This window comes from Scatophagus argus, chromosome 8 (assembly GCF_020382885.2).
Source record: "Scatophagus argus isolate fScaArg1 chromosome 8, fScaArg1.pri, whole genome shotgun sequence".
Taxonomy (NCBI): domain Eukaryota; kingdom Metazoa; phylum Chordata; class Actinopteri; family Scatophagidae; genus Scatophagus; species Scatophagus argus.
The window spans coordinates 16,369,318-16,391,953 of record NC_058500.1 but is presented as its reverse complement, the minus strand read 5'-3'; the positions used below and the strand labels follow the sequence as shown (position 1 = coordinate 16,391,953).

The 22,636-nt window shown below is 41.6% G+C and overlaps 1 protein-coding gene across 8 annotated transcripts in view; it reads right to left on the bottom strand.

Moving 5' to 3' along the window:
- The window catches only part of prdm16 (PR domain containing 16), a 185,853-nt gene that overhangs the window by 16,909 nt on the left and 146,308 nt on the right, over nt 1-22,636 (bottom strand). For 7 of the 8 annotated variants that reach the window (XM_046397932.1, XM_046397929.1, XM_046397930.1 and 4 more), the window contains 2 exons: nt 7,187-7,327; nt 1,470-1,572 (listed from right to left, as the gene is read on the bottom strand). In XM_046397932.1, coding sequence (XP_046253888.1) covers nt 1,470-1,572; nt 7,187-7,327 — 244 coding nt within the window. Of the gene's footprint in view, nt 1-1,469; nt 1,573-2,850; nt 3,173-7,186; nt 7,328-22,636 lie in introns of those variants that run through there. The other variant, XM_046397935.1, reaches the window with a different exon arrangement.

The window sequence follows — 22,636 nt, the reverse complement described above, 5'->3', positions numbered from 1 at the left end:
CATTCCTTTGGAATGGAGATCTGTGCATCACGCAGGGGGAAAAACCTGGTGAACTGCAGAACATCTCACGAACATCTTGTTCTCCCCTGGACCATTTTATAATCAATGACAAGTAACAGTAATCAGATTTTTTTTTTCATCCATGGTTCCAGAAAGACTGGAAACACAACAAAACAATGTTACCTGACAACAGCAGTTCAGCACAATAAGTCCAAGATGTTTAAAGAAAAACAACGGATCTACGGCCCCTTTTCCGCTTAAGTGAACTTTGAAAGAGAAGTTCAGATTGACAGCGAACAGCTGTCCAAGTTAGATTAAGAGATAAAATATTGGACATATTCAGTCTGACGTATGGAGGCACAGTTGAAAGGTAGTGAGCACAGTGAATCAGGTTACCCACGCAGAAGACGGGCGGGTGAGAGCACCTAAAAACATGACTCCCTTTGAAATGTGAGCCAATTTGCAGACAAGAGTGTACAGCAAGGTGCAACGGAGCACTCAACACACACCATCTCTCAGATGTTGGTGTTAAATCTCAAAAGAAAATATAAAGAAATTTATCTAGAAGAAAGATATAACTAAACTGACCAGACAGCCAGTGTTAGGGGGTCTTACCCCCCCTCCATCATCAGGTTTAATTTGCATAATCTTGAACACGTCTAACTCAAAAGGGGGCTAAAAAAACAATGGAATAAATAGAAAAAGAGCTAACAAGATTTCAGGGTGCCATCCGGTTAAATCAACTTGCAGCTTTTCAATAACTGAAAAATGCTTGATCTCATGTGCCGCTTCTGTTTCTATTGTCGAAGAGAGATATTAAACGCTCCACTAAACACAACTTAAATAGAGTCTGATACGCTGTAGGCCTTAATGGTCACAGGCTGAATTTCTGGAGACAAACTGCAACACTGATTTAAGAACAATAGTATATTTTTATCGTTATTCTTTGGTCGATGCGATGAACAGAATTCCAGATTCTCGGCTTAAATATCTTAAGTGCTCCCATGTAACGTGTTCTGAGGGATATGGCTTCCTAATAATTTCTGTTTGATCCTGGCTTTCCGTTCACAGAAAATTTCTACTCACTTTGGATGGAATATGACAAGTGCCAATTGACGCCCTAATACAGTATTTCAGGCAAAGGGGCCCATTACATCGCAGCCTTCACTGTAAGCGCACAATTCAGACCAGACTCAACGAGTAGCCTTCATTATTGGCAGGCCTATTTTAAATGACAGGTCCAAAACGGTTTTCAAGCAGATGCTTTAATGCGGGATTTAATTCTATTCTGGAAATTTATGATTCGAATAATTCACATTTCTTTGAGGGGGAAAAAAAAACTTGGAGGGAGATGGTGTCTTTTTCTCGCCCGATTAGCGAGGTTATGGAGTGTGTTGGCCGCGAAAGCAGCACAGGATGCAGGTTGGAGTTTGTTTAAAATGTGCGCTAATGACGCGCATTAATCTTACCTTGTAGGTTGGGTGCCATGGATCCCTCGGGGAAAATACCGTCCTTCATATACACTAAAAGCTCCTCCCCTGCTTCAATGTCCCGGACAGCTTTATAATAAACCTGAGGAGACAGAGAAAGAAAGAGGGAGACTTTAACTTAAGGTCAAGATTGAATTAATAAGTCTGAACGCCCACATCGTCATTATCGGGTCTAACGTTGTTGTGATATTATTAGCATATTAATATGGCTGTTATTAAGAAAATGAAACATCATGTATGCCTAAAACGGGCCTTTATGGCCTCTTATATAGCTATATATATCGGATGCAGCAGAGATATGGAAAATTTTGTTCATAAATAAGCTATTTTAATTTATTTGTAGCCTACTAATTAAAGTCCGGGCCGTCAGGTGTTATTTAAATAGCTACGTGCTGCACACACAATGATTTGTTTTATTCCACATTTACTGAGACTTTCTAAAATAAACAAAACGAACACAATCCCCCCCCCTCGTTCAATTTACATCAGAGACAGCAAAACAGGTCTGCGTTCCTTCACGAAGAATTACTCAAACATTCAAAGAAAAGAAAAGAAAATGCAGAACAAACCCAAAGGACACAAATACTGCTGAAATAAGTCTAAACAGTCTGAAAGAAAAGTGGTGAGTGAAACGAAAATAAACACCAAACCGCTCAGCTGCTCATTTACGGCTGCAGCAAACCGGGGAAAGTCGGGTCTTTATCCGCATACAACGATTCGTTTGATTGAGGTAATTTGGCTTATTTGATCCGGCATAAATTACTGCTAGACGGTCGAGGGTTTTTTCAGCAAGAAGTACAGTCAGGGAAAACTGAGAAAACAGGAATGATGGCAATATTCGAGAACATTAATATATAAGAGCTTAGGCCTTATCAAGACTCCGTCCAACATACAGAAACTTTGCGCACCAAACTGGCATTACACACACATGCACGCACACATACGCGCGCACACATATACGCACACACATGCGTAGTCTAAAGAAAACTCGCTCACAGCTAACGTGAAAAGTTTCCCAATAACAATGCCGTATCACAGCTTCTCTGTGCATCACAATACACCACAGCGCAAAACTGCCACTTCAAGCTGGAAGCCGAAGGTGTGATCTGTGAACGCATGGGGGCGCTCTACACCAATTCAACGATGTCACCACAACCAGGGAGGCTGACCACACTCATTCACACACACCGAATCATACACACACACAAAGGCCGGCGAGACTTCCAAGACTTAGTGCTCTTAAGACGAAACAAGGAGCAAAGATTTAATTTATTAAATTATTATTAATATTGTTAATATTCTTATTATTATCATTATTGTAGGCTATTTGCGACAGTTACGCAGGACGCGACGACCTGACCTTTCTTTTCTCCGTGAGACGAAAGAGTTGAGAAAGTTGCGCGGCGCTGCGCAGAGCCTCCAGCTGCAGTAGCACTTCAGTCCCGGCGGAGTCGGCGACACAACCCATAGTAGGTCTACCGGAGAGGGAGCGGGGCGCTGGGGCGGACAGGGCCGGAGAGAAGAGGTCGCAGAGCGGACAGGCGCGCTGCGGACGGGCGCTGATCGTTCCCTCTGGCTGGATGAAGCCCGACGCTCCTCAGCTGAGCTACTCTCTAATCTAGTCAGTGAGCGCGTCTTTGATGATGATGATGATGATGATGATGATCTCTCTCTCTCTCTTTCTCTCTCTCTTTCTGACTCTCTCTCTCTCATTAGTGATTCCCTATTGCCCCTTGGTGCTCTCTCGGTTACCCGTCGGCCACTCCTCCTCGTCTTATCTCCAGCCAAAAGGATTGAGGGATCTGCGGCGCAGACCCCTCCCCGCATCTCCGATCCCAGCCGCCGCTTTGGTAGCTTGATAAATCTATTATTGATGTAAATAATGGATGAAGCAGCCGGACTGACTTGCACTCGCCCTGTCAGTCACTCGATCACTCTCAAACACACCCATGCAGCTAAGCACGGACACGCTCACGAATACAGACTATAGATAAGCAGAGAATATCCAAGACTTTCATTAATTCATATTACTTAAGTTTTCTTCAAAATGCACGAACATTATTTCGTTCCTTTTTCCCAGTCTGGCTTAAACGTAACTATACGATAACGAGTGGGATAAAATAGTAACTTGATAAACTGGAATGTTTTAAGATTATATTTTAATACAGTTTATTAAAAATATACATGTCGCTTTTTATGCATTCATATTCGAATATGTATTAAAAAACGGTATTAATTATTAACATCATTATCTGATTGCCTCTCGATTATTTTAATTTTATTTACAGCTGGAAAAAAAATGGCCAACACACAAGACACGCAAATGCTCGCCTTTGAAAAACACTTGTTATAAATTATAAAGGATCGACAACGTTTGAATACCTTATTTAAATACTTCGATGATTTTTATACATTATGCAGCTTAAGATAAATTCATTTGCGATATTAATGACATATTTATCATTATTATGTCAGGATTATTAGTAGAAGTTATATATTTTATTCTTTTTAATTAATACAGCCATTTGATAAGAAAAATTTAATCAAAATAATATTTATATTGTCTGCAGCATGTGTGTGTGTGTGTGTGTGTGTGTGTGTGTGTATTCTACAGTAAGGCCTGTACACTCAGGCCTGTCTTGACCTTTTCCCATCTCTGTCCAGCATTCAGGGGACAGATGCCTCATCGATCATTGCCAGCCGCAGGGCCCGGCATAATCCCCCACTGTGGCCTCATACATACTCTCTCTCTCTCTCTCTCTGTCCCTCTCTCTCTCACACACACACCCCAGTGTCTATTTATTGATGGATCCATCGTGGGGTAGAAGGGCAGATCAAACAGTGTTAGAAAGGCCTCCACTCCAAAACACAAAAGATGAAGGACTGACAAGAAGGTGGACAAGGTTCATCTTCTCTTCAAACCAGCATACCCCCCCTACACACACACATACACGCACACACACACGCACACACACACACTCACACACACACACACACACACACACACAAAACAACACCCCCTGCACTCTTTCTGCCATTTCATTCACTAGATGCAACTTGGCCTTAGAAACACTCAATGGTTTTACTAACACACTAGTTTTGGGCGATTGTTGGCATTCTAAATGAATGGAAACTATTTCATTTGTGTGCACACACACGCACACGCGCGCACACACACACACACACACACACACACACACACACACACACACACACACAGGAAACTGTTGATTTGCCTTGTTTTGTTGGGCCATAATTTAAGGTGCTTGAATATTGCATTGGGATGAAATTGCAAACAATGTGTGTGTGTATGAAGGGAGTGAAAAAAAGTGCATCTTTCTGACACACATTTCTCCACAGATAGAAAAAGTCACAACCCAACAGCATTGCTGCAAAGTGTGTACAGAGCACATTTACTGTATGCACCTGATGTGGAAACAAATATATAAAATAATAACAACTTACTGCATGACCATGAATATCTGAATTATGCATGAACATGAACACATTTGTTCACCTTACATCATTAATGGCAAACAAATAAACAAATAAATTATCCACTTGCTTTTTAAAAGGTTACTGCCTGCATTTGAATTTGCCCCGTGTGCACATATTTCCATAAACTCATGCATTGTGCAAAAGAAAAGAAAAATCACTGAATAGTCTGTTAAATTATACATTTTAGCATTGAGTGGCCTTGTACATTTGTACATATATGTGTGTGTGTGTGTGTGTGTGTGTGGTGTTTGTAAATAAATGATAGGGTCATACTTGTGAGTCACTACAACAAGCAACTGGTCTGGCAAACACAAGCAATGGCAAAACGCATCAGAAAACAATTGTGCATGTGGCCTTTTCTGGGTCTAATAATTCTACACAATTTTTGCCGGTGCCCTGATTCTTTTTTGACATTGTGTGGCAGTGGCAGGGGGCACTGATGTGAAAATCTTAAAAGGATTAGACGGGTTGGTGTTGCCAGCCAATTGGTGCTTGTCAATCTCGGAGGCCCCTGTGTGTTCCCTCTCTTACTTGGTCCAAGCCCCTTTTCTCTCTATCGGTCAGGCTTAATGTCTGAAGCTTAAATGGACACACCAGCCTGTCCCCTCGATGTGACAGAGTGACAGGTGGCAGATCAAGACTTGAGGACAGAGAAAGGAGACAAAGACAGCACAAAACAGGCGGCTAGAGACCGAGACAGGCGGGGGAGAGAGCCATGTAGGCAGGGATTAGGAAACAAATAAGAGCAGAGTGACAGGAATGTGGAAACACACGGGCAAGTCATATGGATGCATTTGCCTACTGTCATACTGCCATCATGTTTTCAGGGTTATTTCTTTGCGTTTGAGTTGACAAGCTTTCATTCTCATTACTCATTTGGATGCATTTTTGGGGCCTTTTTTTGGCGGTAGCAGCATTAATATTTAATTTAAAGAAACTGAGACAAAAAATAGCTTCTACAGGATAAACAGAAACAGAGAAATTGCTACTATATTGCAGCAGTAAGCTGTGGCACACACATTGCATGGGGTTGGGGTTAGGGAATAGTTAAGCAGTTGGGGTTTTTATGGGCACTGGCTGGGCATCTTTCCAAAAGTATCTGATGCCTTCCCCAGGCTTTTTTTCAGAGGGAGAGAGAGATGGGACGTAAGAACCAAAAACAAGTAGAAACTGCTGCCTCCACAGAAGAGGACTGTGCCTTGGATAACGGTTATTATGGGACTCCAGAGTGTCAGGCCATTCTTCATCCTCTTTACATGGGTCATTTCCTAACAGCACTGGCAACTGGCCCAGCCACAGACACACAATAGAGCCATTCCTTAGTCATTACCAGTGCACACATTTTGCTACCTCAATGGTAAACACACACACACACACACACACACACACACACACAGATTCACAGAGTTAAACCCAGCATCTCCCCATGGCACCCTTGTCTCTGCCTCTTGCTGACCACACTGTGCCGTTTGTCTCATATCTGGACTACATCTCTATCATGTTTACATTATTTGTGTGTTTGTACCATTCCTTATGCCAAAGCTGTGATTGATTGAATCTGCCATGTGGTAATATATGCAATTGCCACTGACGAAGGGAAATTTCTCAAACGTTCTCCCACCTCCAGAGTGGACCCCACTATGTTATGATGAGGATGATTTTGTTTGAATAGTTGACTTCTTTTTCTGATATGACCTGCTGGAATTAGATGAAATTAGGCCTTTGCTGATTCTGAACACCATTATGCTAATGACAATGATTAGGGATTATGATTATTATGATACTTAAAAAAAATGTTTTTTTTGGTAGGCACAGTCTTCTCAAAGGAGAAAAACATAATGGAAATGCCTGCGTGTGCAGATGCTTTGATGTGTTTATACTTTGGTGTGCTGTCCAAGTTAGAGACAGGAAGTGTGAACAACTCTGTGAAGCAAGAGGCTGCCAAGGCCTCACTCAGTGTCCAAGGACAGGACAAGATAAAGCAGTTAGGTTTGCTCTGTTATATCACCGAAGAAGCTGTTTCTCACCAGTCAGAGATAATGAGTAAGTCATGCCTTGTTTGAAGTTAGTACAAAAGAACTGGTATCCCCTGTGTTCAGGGCTCAGCCCACGTGTTTGACCGAGTAGCGGATCCATCTGAAGATGTTGGAGTCTCGGTTTGATGTGTTTCATTTAACAGAAATTGCCATCACACTCACCTGGTCTCCAGTGAGGTGACAGGCTGCAAGATTCTGCTCCTCAAATGACGGGGCAGAGCGGACATATTTGAGCCAGCTGTTGCTGTTGGTGTCCGGGCCTGTGTCCAGTGCAAACTTGATGTTGCCCATGTCATCTACCACCTGTTGGACGCAGAGGCAAAATAGAAGCTAAATAATAGAAGAGGGACAAAAAACACATTTACAAACAATGGGCTATCTTCAACTGCCAAATCACTTGGAATATTTCTACAGTTACATTTTCTATGGAGATTCAGTTGAAAATGCAACAGTTTCAGGGTATTCAAAGGCTGTGCCAGGAGTTTGATGTCAGTCAACTTTGAGTCACAAAGAGGCAACATGTCAGTGGGTGTTAGGGCCACCTAACCCTGTCAATCCGGACAACAAGAAGAGGAAAGAGGAAAAGGAGGAGAAAGGAGGAGGGAGTAGACAAACTGTGGCTTCTTTCACTTGTCTAAAGACTTTCTCTGGCACGTATTGATCACCCTTTGTAACCCCCATGCCCCCCTGAGACACAGAGAGCAGGTTTCATGTTACCCGCTTTCACAGCGAATAGAGGAACGTGGAGGTAGAGGCGAAGGAGGGAGAGGAGGAGGAGGAGGAGCAGAGAAGAGGGGCTCATGGTGGAGCAAAGGGGAAAACCACAAAGGGGTATCAATGACTTAAGTATGTATATAAAAATGGGAGATCATCCTTTAAAAAAATGTTAATTATGACACATTTTGAATGGTACTGAATGAGGAAAAAGTCCTTAATCCCTCCTGCTCTTGGCTCCTTTGACTGCGTTTCAGTGTATGTGTGTCTCTTTCTTTCTTTCTGTCTGCGTGTGTTTGTGGTGGAGTTTGGTGGTGCTGCGGAATCTGGGGGTGGCTGGACTGAAACCCCTACACTCACCCTATGCACCAAGTTGAGGTCGAAGCTCCGATTTCTCCCCAGCGCTGCATGTGATACTGAGCCTGTGCGAATCCTCTGGGGAGAACTGGCTTGAGACAGAGCAACCCCTCTAATTACAACTCCCAATCAGGCTGGCCTGAGTTCAGCGCTGACCTCTAGCTTGACTCTCTGCACTCCTAATCACAGTCAAATGTCTGCTGAAGGAAACTGAGGTGTGATGGAGAAGAACCAACAAACCATCTGACGTTTTTAGATTTGCAAAGTTCGTGAACCTCTAACCGGCTGCTTTTCTGAAGGCATGTTAGTGTTTTTTCCCCAGCTCGTAAAGTGTGAATGGTCATGTTCTTGTTGTCTTGTGAACGCATGCAGAAGGTGTATTTTCGTGGGTGGGGGTGCAGGTGCCAAGTTTGGTGAGTAAATATGTAAAGGGTCTGGCTGGAGGTGTGGAAGAACTGCCATGTGCTTGTTTGTATAAATACGGCAACTGCTTTTGGTGAATGCATGTGCGCATGGTGGAGTTAACAGCTTGAGGTAACAGAAATGTTGTGCTACATTTGAGCCAAGGTGTGAGTTTACCCTCTTCACTAAATGTGCCTGCTTTAGAATAAGAATGCCTGTTAGTGCCTTGGCTAAAAATAATCAAAACCTTGGCCTATGTTTAAAAAACCTGTTCCACAAGCCTGAAATAAAAACTGTGGCTACTGCTTATGTAAATATATTTGCTGATTGTGAGAGTGGGAAAAAAGACCGTTTATGCAAATAAGTTCCTGTTATGTAGTTTTCTGTAATTCACACTGAGATACTCACAAGAAAATAATGTGCTAATGTCAACTGGAAGAGGATATAAATAAAAAGCTGTATCTTATCCTTTCCCCACACACTCCTCTAACATCTACGGCTACTGCCTCTTCTGCTTCCAGTTTACAATAACCGGCTTGATCGAGTCCAGGCCTTTATTTTATGTGTGAAAGCAGTCACTAAAAACTAACCAGGCGTACCCCCATCCTACGCACCCACTATTCCACCCAATATCTTTTCTGCAGGCAGAGGCGTGCACTTGTCATGAGGTTGCCGCAGAGTGACAGGTATCATACATGTTTCATGAACACATGGAGAAAAGCTGGGATCCAGGTGCAGTCAAGGTGGGATTATTTTGAAAGGGGGATAGGTGTTTGAAGGGAGGTGGGGAACTGCACATACTGACACACATCTATGAATACTGCCAGGCCTACATAGTGGGCACACACACACACACACAGAAATTTTGGTTCCCCCTAAACAGAAACTCAGAGGGTCTGATCATGAGCCTAATGAGCAGCAGACCTGTGTGTGTTGTGTGTTTTTGTGTGAGCATGTGTGTGTGTGTGTTGCCGAGGAGGCCTGCTAACACCCTGTCTCCGGGTGGAAGCCTGATTTATAAGGCTTCAAATGAGGTGCAACAGAGAGGGAGAGCCAGAACAAGCCGGTGGCTGATTGTTTGTTTATTTACCTTTCTTTTCCATTCTTCCCTCCTCCCTACGTCACATGTGGAGGAGGACCTGGGTGAAAATCATCAGCTTCACGAGCAAAAGGGTTTCAACAAAAAGCAAACCAAGCTTCTCAAAGTTCCCCTCCTACTTGAGATTCAGAGGCCAGAAACTATGACACTTAAGATTCCAAGAATACTGTTTTTACATTTTTATATATCAAGGATTTTATTCACACTTTCATGCCTTTTCATAGTACTGCCATAGTTCATATCCATTTCTTATTAACATCAAGTAAATTGTATTCACTGCATAAACTTGCTGAAACACCAGCAGACACACAATCAAAGAAATACCCAGGTTAAGCTTATTTGGAAGAGAAAATAAAGGCAAACAGCAAATTTATTACCCAAGCTGCCCATTGTAAACATCCATCCCTCTATCCAAGTTTAGAGATCTATTTGCTAGCTCAACTTTGACCTACAAATTTGCTGTGATCACGCACTACCCCTTTGTAATGAGGGATTACTGTTGACATCTCAGGGTTTGACAAGTGGTTTAGACAATGAGGCTAAAATGTTTGCTTGTTTACAACTTGTCTGATGATGGACTGCTTGCTTTTGTTGCTTGTCAAACTTCATCATGATAATTTTGCTGTCTTTCTTATCTCAGTGAGTAAAAGGTTGAAACCGATGAAAATAAGATCAGAGTTGTAATAATTATCCTTTAAGGCTATAAGGAGAATAAAACACTGACCCTTATGTTTATTACTGTCCCTGCCCCAAGCTAGATGACCTATCATTTTAATTGATTGAACATCAAGCATCCAAAAATGATTCATATGATAGCACATGTACAAACACACACACACACTCACACATATGTACTGACCCATAAATGTGCACAAAGACACAATGAGACTTCAGTGAAAGAGAAGCAGTTCTGAGTGGACAGGATGCAGAGCAACTCCACAGGAAGCCCCGATAAGAGCACGACACTTATATCGCTCCTCACAACACAAAGGGGAACCTTTGACAGCTAGGAACCTTTAATGGATGTCTCGGCATGCCCTCTCCTCCACCAGTTATATCTGACGGATGTGTGTGGCATGCAGGGCTGAATTAGAAGAGGAAAGTTGCTTGTATGTGTAGACACTGGTGACAAGGTACATATTATTTTCTGTTTGACGGAGAGTAGAAAATGGAAATGGCAGCTCAGAGCGCAGTGGTGATTATGATTTTGATGTGAGATGGAGATAGAAGCAGACTTACAGTATGTGAAATATAACTGTTAGGTTATTGTGCGTCTCTAAGGGAATATTTTTATGAAGTGTGATCTTAGTGCTTTGTTGCACTCCCCCGGGGTTTCAATGTGTGAACACACCCTAGTTTGCATGCATTTGTATGTGTGGCTGTGATAAAGAGTAGTTGTTTTCATAGCATCACTTCAAATTTAAAAAAAAAAAATGCAACTTCATTCTGACTTGTTCAGAGAAAACAGGTATTGGAAATAAGTTTTTTATAAATGAAATGCTTCAGGAAATTTAAAGATCTGTGATCAATTGTGCCTTATTTCACATCAACGTTTAACAAGCCATGGCCATCCACCTACCGGTACATTAAAATTGAACAAACATCTTTTGGTTTCAGGTAGTCAAGTAATAATCACACAAAGACACACACACACAAAGGTTGATGCTTTTTTCAACAAAGATAAAAGATAGCTGAAAGATGTCTCTAAACTGAGGGTTTTTCCACCTGTGGAAAACAGGAAAACAGCACTTTGAACATGCAAGAGAAGGCTGACCCTCCTCTGTTTCACTGGTTCATATCCTGAGGAAGTGGCTAACAAATGAAAAAAGGCTGTTTGAAAGAGAAAGAGCAAAGAACATGTGTGTGTGTTCGATATGGATCTTGATTTTAATCTGTCTAGATCAAGAATATGTGAAAATGTGGAGAGAGAGACAATTGGAGGGAGCCGAGGAATAAAAAGAAGGGGATGCAGGATAGCATGCACTTCTTCTTGAAGCAGCTAGGGGGCAGCGTGGAATGAAATGTCTCCAGGTAGAAGAGCAGAAGTGGAAATGAAACTTCCCTCCTCTCTCTGCAGCTGCACACACACATATATACAAAATTACAGGGTAAGAACTGCATGCACACACACAAACACAAACACCCACATGCACACTGTTACACCGATGAGAGGGCCAGTCATGGAAACAGACCAGTGACAGTGACAGATTGAGTGGCTGTGAAGTGGGCTGCGGAGCTGGTTGTTAGAGGTGTTGCAAATTAAGGTGCAGGACGACTAACAAGAAATAAAGAAGTGTGTGTGAGAGTGTGTATCCTTTCTGGAGAAGGGTCTGTTTCCAGTTGGGAGGCCCCTTAATATACACACGCACACACACACACACACACAGACTAATAAAGCGTCTGACAGAGTGCAGATCCACACTGTGTGTGTGTGTGTGTGTGTGTGTGTGTGTGTGTGTGTGTGTGTGTGTGCATGATGGATGGGGGCCTGCAGAGATGACCCTACCCTGCCACATCACTCAACAGTCTAAATGAGTGTGCCTGTCCACATTTGTGTGTGTGTGTGTGTGTGTGGAGGTGAGAGGTGGACAGGAACACAAGGGGTCCTGTCAATAAACCTTCTTATAGAGCAGGAAGGAAAAACACGGAGAATAAAGGACAGAAAGAAGTAGAGAGAATGAGAAATTATTCATATTTATTAACTTCATTGGACTCTCAGTGAAGATGATGTGACTCTGGAGGCAGTGAAGGATGAAGGGTAAAACGAAGGAGGAAAGACGTGTACACAAACTGATCTACTGTATCTATCTCTTAATTCTGTTGTTATTATGTTAGTAAACTTGGTGGGAAGGAGTTTCCAAAACTTCATATACAACCAAAAGTTAGAGATTATTTATGACAATAATTTCACAGGCTAAAAATTTTACCAAGCTTTATTTGAGTCCATAGAAAACACTACATTGTTTCAACATAGTGAAACAACATCCTTGTTTCACTATGTCAAAAAATGCAAAATTGATTTGGAGGTAACCAATCATCAGAGCAGGTATCGGAAGTCTCCAGTCCTTGATAATGTTTCATTTAATTTCATTTAATTCAAAATCAAATTTCCATCAGAGTATAACATTTATCAGTTGAGGGAAATTTGCTCTTTTCAGCGCTGCTCTGATCGTGACGTCGACAGCATTTGTCAAACATGACTCATTAATATTCTTATCCAAATTTCCCCAGCCAGACCAAAGACTTAAACAAACACAATGAGCTGGTGTTAATGCTGCACATTCTCCTATGAGGGTCTTTCTTTTGAAAGTTTAAATGTTCTTTTTCTTCTCTTCCTTATAGCATCTTCTCATTCCTTATTTTTGATGCTTTTACTGTATGTACACAAAACACATCAAACCACCTTCATTCTACAGCAACAAAACACAAAAGTCACAAATGTCAAAGCCAAGAATTAGTGTGCTCAGCTTAAGTTAGATTACATCCAAATATTTTTCAAACATGTTCTTCAAGCAGCTTAAATCTGAGAAGACATATGCACTTCAACCATCTTCTTTATTAATACACAGGTTTAAGAATTTAAACCAAATCAAAGATTTAGCTGCCACTTACACATGCTTGTATTAAAATTAAAGATTTAAAATATTACCAGTCAAAATATGTGAGTCCAAATAAAGAAAATGAGCAGCAGAACCAAAGTGTTTCGTCAGGAGGAGCCATACTGTGAGTATAGATTGGGCCTTTAAACGTGTATTTGTGTGTGCCAATTACTGATGCTTGTAATAGTACACCTGTGTAGCCATGTCTGGCAGCCTAATGACAGCTAAAGAGGAAACAAGCCGTAAATCTGCACACACACACACACACACACACACATACACACACACACACACACCTTTATTGAGGTTAGAGCTCTTGTGTTGAATATCACATATTTACTGTGTGTCTCGGTCAAAGACACAAGTGAATATCACTGTAAAAATTGTGGACATCAGTTGCATCAGTACTCTGTATCAAAGGTGGTGGAGTGTGTGTTTGCAGTGTTTGCAGTATGTGAGTCTATGTGTGGTGTGTGTGTGTGTGTGTGTGTGAAGGTGAGTGAAGGCGTGTTAAATGTGACCCATTTTATCTGGGCCGGGCAGCCATCGACATAATTAAAAACCAGGCAGGCAGGCCGGGCAGGGCCTGGGGCCTTGTAAAAGCCATCTGGGTTGTAGTGTGTGTGTGTTTCATTGTGAGTGTCACTATGTAGCCCAGCTCACTAATGACCCAACTTGCTTCTCTTAAATCAGCATCTCCACAGCCAGCATCACACAGCTATCATTTGTGGTGAGTGTGCATGTGCTGCTCTGCAAACGGCATGTGAAAAGTTCTGATTTCTATGTCCCACGCGCAAAATCACTGTAAAGTCAAACCTCGTTTTGTTTGAGTTCGACCCACCCAACTTCTCCCTTTAAGTGAGACAACAGCTCCCATGCAGGTGGGAGTACAAGGCTAAATGTGGTGATTTATGATAACAGTTCAACTTCAGAACTGCTCACTGTAGTAGATGAACACAAAGAAACAGACAGGATGACAGGATAAATATTAAAAAAATATTTCCGATAATTGTTTTGTTGTATCTGGTAACATAATAATCCTCTGATAATGTAATAGCATTTTGTTTACCTTCTGGATCAAGTGATAATAAAACATAAACATAATAAAACACAAGGTCATAATATCAGGTTTTAGTACATTTTGTCTTATTAGTCAGTTAGGGTTCCCAGCAGTCATGACCTTGTCAATAGATTTACATTATATAGTCTGCAACTACATAGGATTTTTAGTGGCCGCTTACTTCAACAGACTAAGACCACTTAGCTTGTATAGACGGTAAACTTATTGACGCGTGTCTCACCATAGTATGGTCAATTCCAAAGGACTTAGAACTGTGCAGGTATCTTGAGTGAACGTTTATTGATCATTCCTCAGTTACAGCAGCAAGTCCACATTAATGTCTCAGCCTGATCCAGTACTGAACGGATGACATATCCGCACCTGGTTAACCTCCTAAAACACAGTCATTTTAAATGACTCTTCACACGGTCAAAAACTTGTACCTTCCACTCTATGCAAGCTGCCATGTTAATCACAAAGCATTGTGTTGCTCTCAGTAGTACAATGTCAGTCACATCGTACGGCACCATTCGTTAAAGTTAACTGCAATACTCTAAGGCATGATAATGCAAACAAAAATATAATCTTAGCACAGAACAAAATATTAATTTCTGTATATGAATTCAAATATACCATAGCCTTACATACAAAATGTTCTTAAATGGCTCTTACAGGAATTATGACCTCTGCTACGCTTTTTCTTAACAGCAGGAGGTCAGACATCAATTGTTCAAAATGTACTAATAACCCTTTTTCAATGATTTGCTAATATGTCTAATTGAAACAGGACAGGCGCCTTTCATGTGTGCAGCTAGTGATTACATTTCTGCAGCCACGGCTGTGTTATTTTTAGCATCACGCCACCATGTCAACCTCCGCACCCCTGCAGCTCATCTGAATGAACAGGTTGCCATGTGCGGGGTTGCCAGGTTAGGGTAACTTTAAACAGGAAGTGTGCAGGCTTTAAAAGAAGAGAGGCAGTGAGTTTTCAGGCTGGACCTCGTTAATGAAATGGCTTTGTGTTATTTACAACCCCTTGTTAAAAGGCTGGATGTGTGTGTGTGTGTATGCTCGCTCATGCTTGTATATGCCACCATATTTATGTTGTGTGTAATGTGCAGGTGTATGCGTTAAGATGCATGATTTTTTTGCCTGTGTACATGTGTGTTTTTATATATGTGTGATGTGTTTAGTGTATATGTGTGCGTGTGTGTGTGCAGAGGTTACCATCATGCCATGTCTGTTTTACTGTAGGACAGCCTTTCACAGACCAGGCTTTATGATATGTATTTAGGGCAATTAGTGGGCAGATATATTGGCTCATTATAGTAAGGCAGGTGCAGTGTAAATGGAGAAATATATGAACAGTACATCAGGGTCACACACTCTGTCTGTGGTGTTTGAAAGCTGACAGCAAGACTTATGTCTGTGAAAAATATGAGCACACACACACACATTCACTCACACACACACACACGCACGAAGCCAGACTGAGGAAACATTTTCTCATACTAGCCTCTGTCAAAGAAATCATAAAAGCATTTATCATATTTTAAAATGAGAAAAATAATTGTTAACAGGCTCAAGAGGAGAACAAAGTGAGTAAAACTGGTTGAATATTAACTGAGAGGGAGGCAGAGTTAGTAAAGTATGTGTTTATTGGCTGGAAAGAATGCACAGAGAGCAAAGCGGTTGTTTATTGGTGACAGGGACAAATGTTTGGTGGTGCTGCTGTGCTTATTTTCAAGATGAGTTCACACACACACACACACACACACACACACACACGTAATGAATTTCTACATGCATATGCTGCCACTATGTGTGGGATTCATAAGAGATTTTTTTTTCTCCAGATGTTCTAATGTCCTGAGTTTTTTTTAAAAAACAATTTATTTATTAATCAGTTTATTAATTTTTAAGGAATCTATCCCAATGAAACACATTAATGTAAAAAACTCCACATCAGTGTTGCCACAGTTTATAATTCTTAAATTTTACATTCAGTATTTTCCAGAGCAAAAGCACCTGAGTGTATGTGTGTGTGTGTGTGTGTGTGTGTTTTCATGTCACTGTACTGCACAGTTTTTAAGCTTGCACAGTTTGCAAAAGCTGGAAAGAAATGCTGGTTATGTGCTGCAAAGAATCTATATATTCCTGCAAGCCACTCTGGTGAATTCTAAAACCTGAAATATGTACTTAATGAAAGATCAAAATCAGAAGGTTAAAATGTGGAGCTCCAAAAAAAAAAAAAAAAAAGAACATAAAATGCACATCAGCAATCATAAGTTTTTCTATTATGTGTTCTCTAATAGAGCTGATGTAAAATAAAATTTCCTGAGCTCAAGCACAGCATCTAAATCAATCAAGCCCAATGCATCTATGCCAAGAATAATGGGAAATAATAAGGCGAGGAAGCTTGCATTCAACACCGACACAACTTGACCTCCACTCTATCGACTGACATCGGAAGTGAAACACAAAATGGGACAATTCCTGGAACTGTGCAAACACAAATAGGGAAGTGGTGCTCAGTATAAATTTGTAGAGCATGTAACACTATCAATTATTTATTAACACCAATAAAGGAATACTTCCTTCAATAACATTTGCTTTTGTGATACAATGGGGAATGATAGAAGCAAAGACTAAGAGACACAGAAACGCAATGACACTATTCATTGACAATCAGATTTCAAGTGATCTAAGCCAGACAACAGGGGTTTCCAATATGAACTGAAAGAAAATTTTTTCCTTTGCATGTAAGTTTCTGCTCAGTATCAAATCAACGCTGGCCTCAACATTTATCCCTTTGACTACGTCAGTCCTTGAATCTCAGAGAAGACACAAAACAGAAGATGTTATGTCTGTTTCTAACCATCACCTTTAAATTTTATTATCTTGCAGAATGTCATTTGGCCCTTTGGTTGTAGACAGCTGCAGCATCCATTTGAGTTGCAAAATCAATCAGTTGGCACAGACAGCAGAGAGCTGAGAAAGGGTAAACATAAACTCCATGAGGTACACAACATTCAAACTGAAGAAAGCCTGCAAGAGAATGAGACATTCAAACACTCCTCCTCCATCTAGCTTTGAAGTCTTTCTCACCTCATCGTCTTCCATACTCTACCTGGGTTTACGCAGGAGGTTTGAATTTGAGTTAGCTCAAATTGCCAAAAATGCATTGTGCAGTAAATTTGTGCCCAAAAACTTAAAAAAAAGCATTTTCAGCAGCTGGCCAGAACAGCATGTGGCAGAAGCCCTGTGCGGCGGCAGGCCTGGGACTTATTGGAACCATCTGAGCAGATCAGTTCATCTACTGTAACAACCAAACTCCACCTTGTCCTCTCACCAACTCCTCTCTCATCCTCCTCACCTGTAGCAAGTAGCCAGGCTCTTGCCCCTTAGCAACAGAAAATTTCTGCATGTTAAAACATGACAATCTGACAGTTTTTGGGATCACAAACTGTAGACAAACAGGTAGAAACCCGCTAGCGCAGGGTAGAAACAACCATAATACAATCCTGTTAGTACACAGGCCAACTCTAGTCCTTGCATATAATGAAAACCCAACTTTTTTGTGAGAAGTCCAGAGAAAAAAATACAGTGCTGACATTCAGGCCAAATGGTATCCATTAACATGGATATGAGAGATATGAAAAGATAAAGCTATTTTTCTAAAAGACACAACCTCATTGACTTGATGTTGCACATCATTATTGTTACCAGAGCAAAGTAACTAAAGCCAGTTACATATATCTTAAAAGCCCACCCCTCCTCTCCTTTTTTTGTAAAAGATTAAAGTAAAGAGAAAAAATAAAGCACATCCTGACTCTGTCTGGTGGTTGTGAGGAGAGGTGCTCTGCCCACAAGGATTAGCTGTAGCCATGGAAGGATATGTGATGCTATGAGACGTGTTACTCTCCTCGAACAGGATTAGAAGAATATCTGGCTATTCTCATTTCTACCAAAGGATAATTAGATGTGTGCGTTCTCATCTGTGCTCTGTGTGTGGCTGCTGAACATAGGTCTGCCTGTCAGAGTGCTTCTCAGTCCAACACTAGCCTCTATGTCTGTCCACACACACGTCGGCCCGACCGAGGCCTCCCCTCCTCTGCCTTACCAGGGGCTGAAACTAGCCAGGACAGGAGGGCCAATAAAGCTTATTCTCTGAGTGTTGGGCCTGCTGGCGAGAAGCAGAGGAAAAGACCTATTTCACTGTTGTGTAAACCATTGTTTCATTTCCACACTTCTCTCTCCTTCTCTCTGCACTGATATTTCACAGGGTTTTTGGCCCCTGTTCAAGTGTGAACACAATACAGCTATTGAGATCATGACTCACACCTCCTGGTCTGAGCCAGGACCGGCACTAGCTTTTGCGCTCACAGCTACCACCTCGTGCTCAATAAACCGCCTTAAGTACGTCTTCCTCTTCCTTTCCTATCTGCAGTTTTTGCTTTGACTCAGACAGACTCACCACTCCCCCCCATGCTTCATCCCCCATCTCGTCATCTTCAGCCTTCAAGTCTGGCTCGGGCCCCAATGTGCAGGTAATGGATCCTGCTTGAGCACCTCCACCCAGAGGACCATATATCCAACTTTTAATTAAGAACGCTCATCCGCTGTCCTGAGAGAGAGAGGCAAACGGTAGAATAGGCTGGGGTTGCAGAGTGTGAGTGAGTGTATGTGTGTGTGTGTGTGTGTGTGTTGCAGAAGAGCCCTGCAACCATCTGGTTTGTGTTAGACACAATATTAAGAGTGTGTCAGTGGCCAAGACCTGGCTGATGGCTATCAATCTGCCCTTTAATGTATGACGGGATATATGGAGGGATGGATGGATATGGGCCCCCCTCAGAGAAGCTAATGGCTAAACAGACGCATTAAGGTGATGGGGCCCAGATTGGAGCTGTACGAGGAGGCTTGAGGGCCTTCTTATGTCCTATAGCCTTAAAGCTACTGGAAACTGAAAAGATGGAGGGAGGAAGACACAGAGTGGAGATAGATAGGCAAACCGTAACATTAAAACAACAGGAAATCTATGCAGAAATGAATAATCAGTTAAAAAAACTGACTGATTAATCAATTTTGAAAATTATTACCTAAAAAAAAGTTCTTTTATTTGTTAACTGCTTAACAGGCAAACAAAAAGTAATCAGCAAATCAGCAATCACGCATGATGATAGGCAAACACTGCATGAGCTTTTCATTTGGGAGAAAGAAGGTAGGAAGAAAGGACAGAGAGATAAATGTGGAGGAGGAGCAGCTGTTGACACAGACCCTCTCCTCTCTGTCAGATAAGAGATAACTGGGCTGCCAGTGTTTAGACACACTGTTAGTAGTGTCATCAATCACACACACACACACATGCACACACAGAGTGAGGTGAGTGGGGAGGTGGGGGTGATGATACAACATACTGCTCTATTACTGCTTCAGCCTTGTTGGAATCCTTTTCTTTTAAGCTCATCTCTCTCTCTGAAACACGCACGCACACGCACACACACACACACACACACACACTCCTTCAATCCCGTTCACAGTAAGCCAGCCAGCCAGCCAGCCTTGGAGACTTGGTGTTGGCAGCATATTCAAAATTCAAAGCATTTATTTTCAAATGCACTGTAAAGAAACATGTTCTCTGCGCAATGAAATTCTTCCTTTGCTTTATGAATGCTGCCAGAGGTAGAAAATTAAAGCAAGAAAACAGAATAATTTAAGGATAAAGATGAAAGATATTATATATATATATATATATATATATATATATTATTATAAAGAGAAGCCAATGCAATGCAGAATGTTTAATATCAGTACCAAATGTGCAACATTCACTCCAGTGGTAAGTATATACAATGTCCGGTTTTATATAATATTAGATATTATATAGTGTAATATTGCTCCTGATATACTGCATTGTTAATTTTAGGGTAAGAGAATTAATCGACACCAGAGTTCCAGCATGCAATCAGAGTTACGTGTACAGAGAAAGGGCTGAGGACACAGGGGTCATGAAGGACAGAGAAAGGGCACAGATCCAACTTTAACTCCCACCTGGAAACCTCTCATTATGGCTCAAACGGCCCACGGCATCCAGGTCGCCATTAAAGTCACACTAGCAAATAACAATGACTTTCAAACTATCCTTTGACTAATAACGCTGTCACTACAAGTTACTCATGGCTTTGCAAAGACCAAAAAACTTTTTTGGAGTGGTCCTGGCCTCCCCATGGTCACATAAAAGCTAAGGCATAATTTGTCCGTTCACTAACAACTCTTAGAGAATGCTTCCCTCAAGGAACACAATCAGGCATAATTGGCCAATCAACATTGGGAACAAACAATATACAACAATATACCTCACACAGTGAGGCTGTTGGGTACAGTCATGTGGACAAGACTTCAAACTCAAAAATAAGTGCAGTACTACTGCTATTCCCTTGAGAATACACTGTTTTGTTTGAAGAATGACTGACTGAAAATATGATCGACACAATCTATTTTGTTCTTGAAGCAGGGAGAGGTAGAGGTCAGTAGAGAGATATTAGAAAAAAGCCATAACTTTTCAGTGCTTTCATTGCTTCCTCACTTGATTTCCAATATGTTGTGGTCCACGCTGAGCCATCAGGCACAGGTCAAATCAATAATATTTATGACCACAGAAATTACAGATATGGTGACATATGTGCAATGTGCAAAGTTGCACATTTGGAGAAATGAGGCTTTCACCCAACAACAGGGACATGAATAAAAGTGATGCCAGTAAAGAGAGGCTGATCTATGAGGTTGTTTGAGTATGATCAATAACACTGAGGACGCTTAAGATGCCGTGTCTCATCGCTCAGCACTTAGACATCATTATCTGTTATTGACCAGCTATCGATTAGTTCAGCTAAAAGAAGTCAATAGCAGACTTAATTTGATAGACTTGGTAAAGTCGATAGAAAATATTTTCATTAGATGACAGAAGAAGGTTAACTCAAACCCTCTGCATTTGTCTGGGCAGTGTTTTAGTACTTCAAGTCTTCCTAAACATACATTAGTTTGTATATATTATATGTATGTATTGCAGCTTCTATAAAAATAAACAAAGTGTAATGCATTTATGTGAATCACGTCTATATGAGTTGTATGCAAGTACGTGTGTGTGTGTGTGTGTGTGTATGTACAGTATATATCTTAATGTGGGCTTGAGCTTGTTAGTTGTACTAATTATTCCAAACAACAAAATGGGTCTTTTTGGCCTGAGGGGCGTATTCACTATGACCTCCTCGCGTGCTGGAGCTCAGTGGTCCTGGGGGGTATTTAGGAGGTAAACATGTTGACTGCACCTCTACCCCACTGTACCACCATCCACTTACTTCCCCACACATCCAATTAATGAGCCACTAGCTAATTTGGGGTTGGTGCGTGTATGTAAATGAAAGGCAAACAAAAGGATTGGGTGATGGATGACAAGAAAGCGGGCTTGGGAAAGATCCATGTAGGACACTTAGCACTGCAACACTAATTAAAAAGCCATAGCACTGAGAACACTGAGGTGACTCATTAGCCGCAACCTGCTTCCGAGCCACACGGCACACTGTGCTAATGCTACCTAGCTGTGAAAGACGGAAGGCCACAAAGAGAAAGAGAGGAAAAAAGCAGTAAGGGAATGATGGACGTGGGCATTGTGCTAGACTGAGGTGTCCATGTGGGCATATAAGCCCAGACAAATTAGCTTGGTTGCATTAGCCCTCCTGTGCCATTACCCATTAGTTTAGTGCAGGGGGTAGCAAGCTGAAGAAAGGTTACCATAAGCATGGCAATTAGGGCTATAATAGGATAAACAACAAGCTGGCTGATGGAGGGAGTGAAGCAGAACACAGTGTAGGGAATGATTACAGAGGCCAAGTGCGTGGAGGTTGGGGACTTTAGCTATATTGATCAGTGGCACTGCTGTGGAGGGAGCTCAAAGTGGCACCCACTGAGCCTGCACGGCCTCTCTACTCAGTGGAGACAGTGCCAACAGTGTATCCACATGAAAACACAGGCACAAACAGATGTGCACAGGCTATCATTCTTTCCTGCCTGCTGGCATGTAAGTACACACACACACACACACACACAGTGCATGTACATGATTTGTGTGTGTACAGTATGCAACATGCCTTGTATGAATGACCCCTCTCCACCAGTGTCTAGGCCCGTGGTGTGTTTCTCCTCTGGCAATTCATTTCATCTCAGTATGAATCGTCACGGTCTTTCCCCTGCTGCTCTTTATAAAGCGCAGCCATCTCCTAACATTTACTTCATCGTTTAACAACAAAACCTCCAGAAAAAAACATTTTCATAGAAGAAAACCAGGAGGAAGAAAAAAAAAACAGAGGGGAGAAACGAGTGCT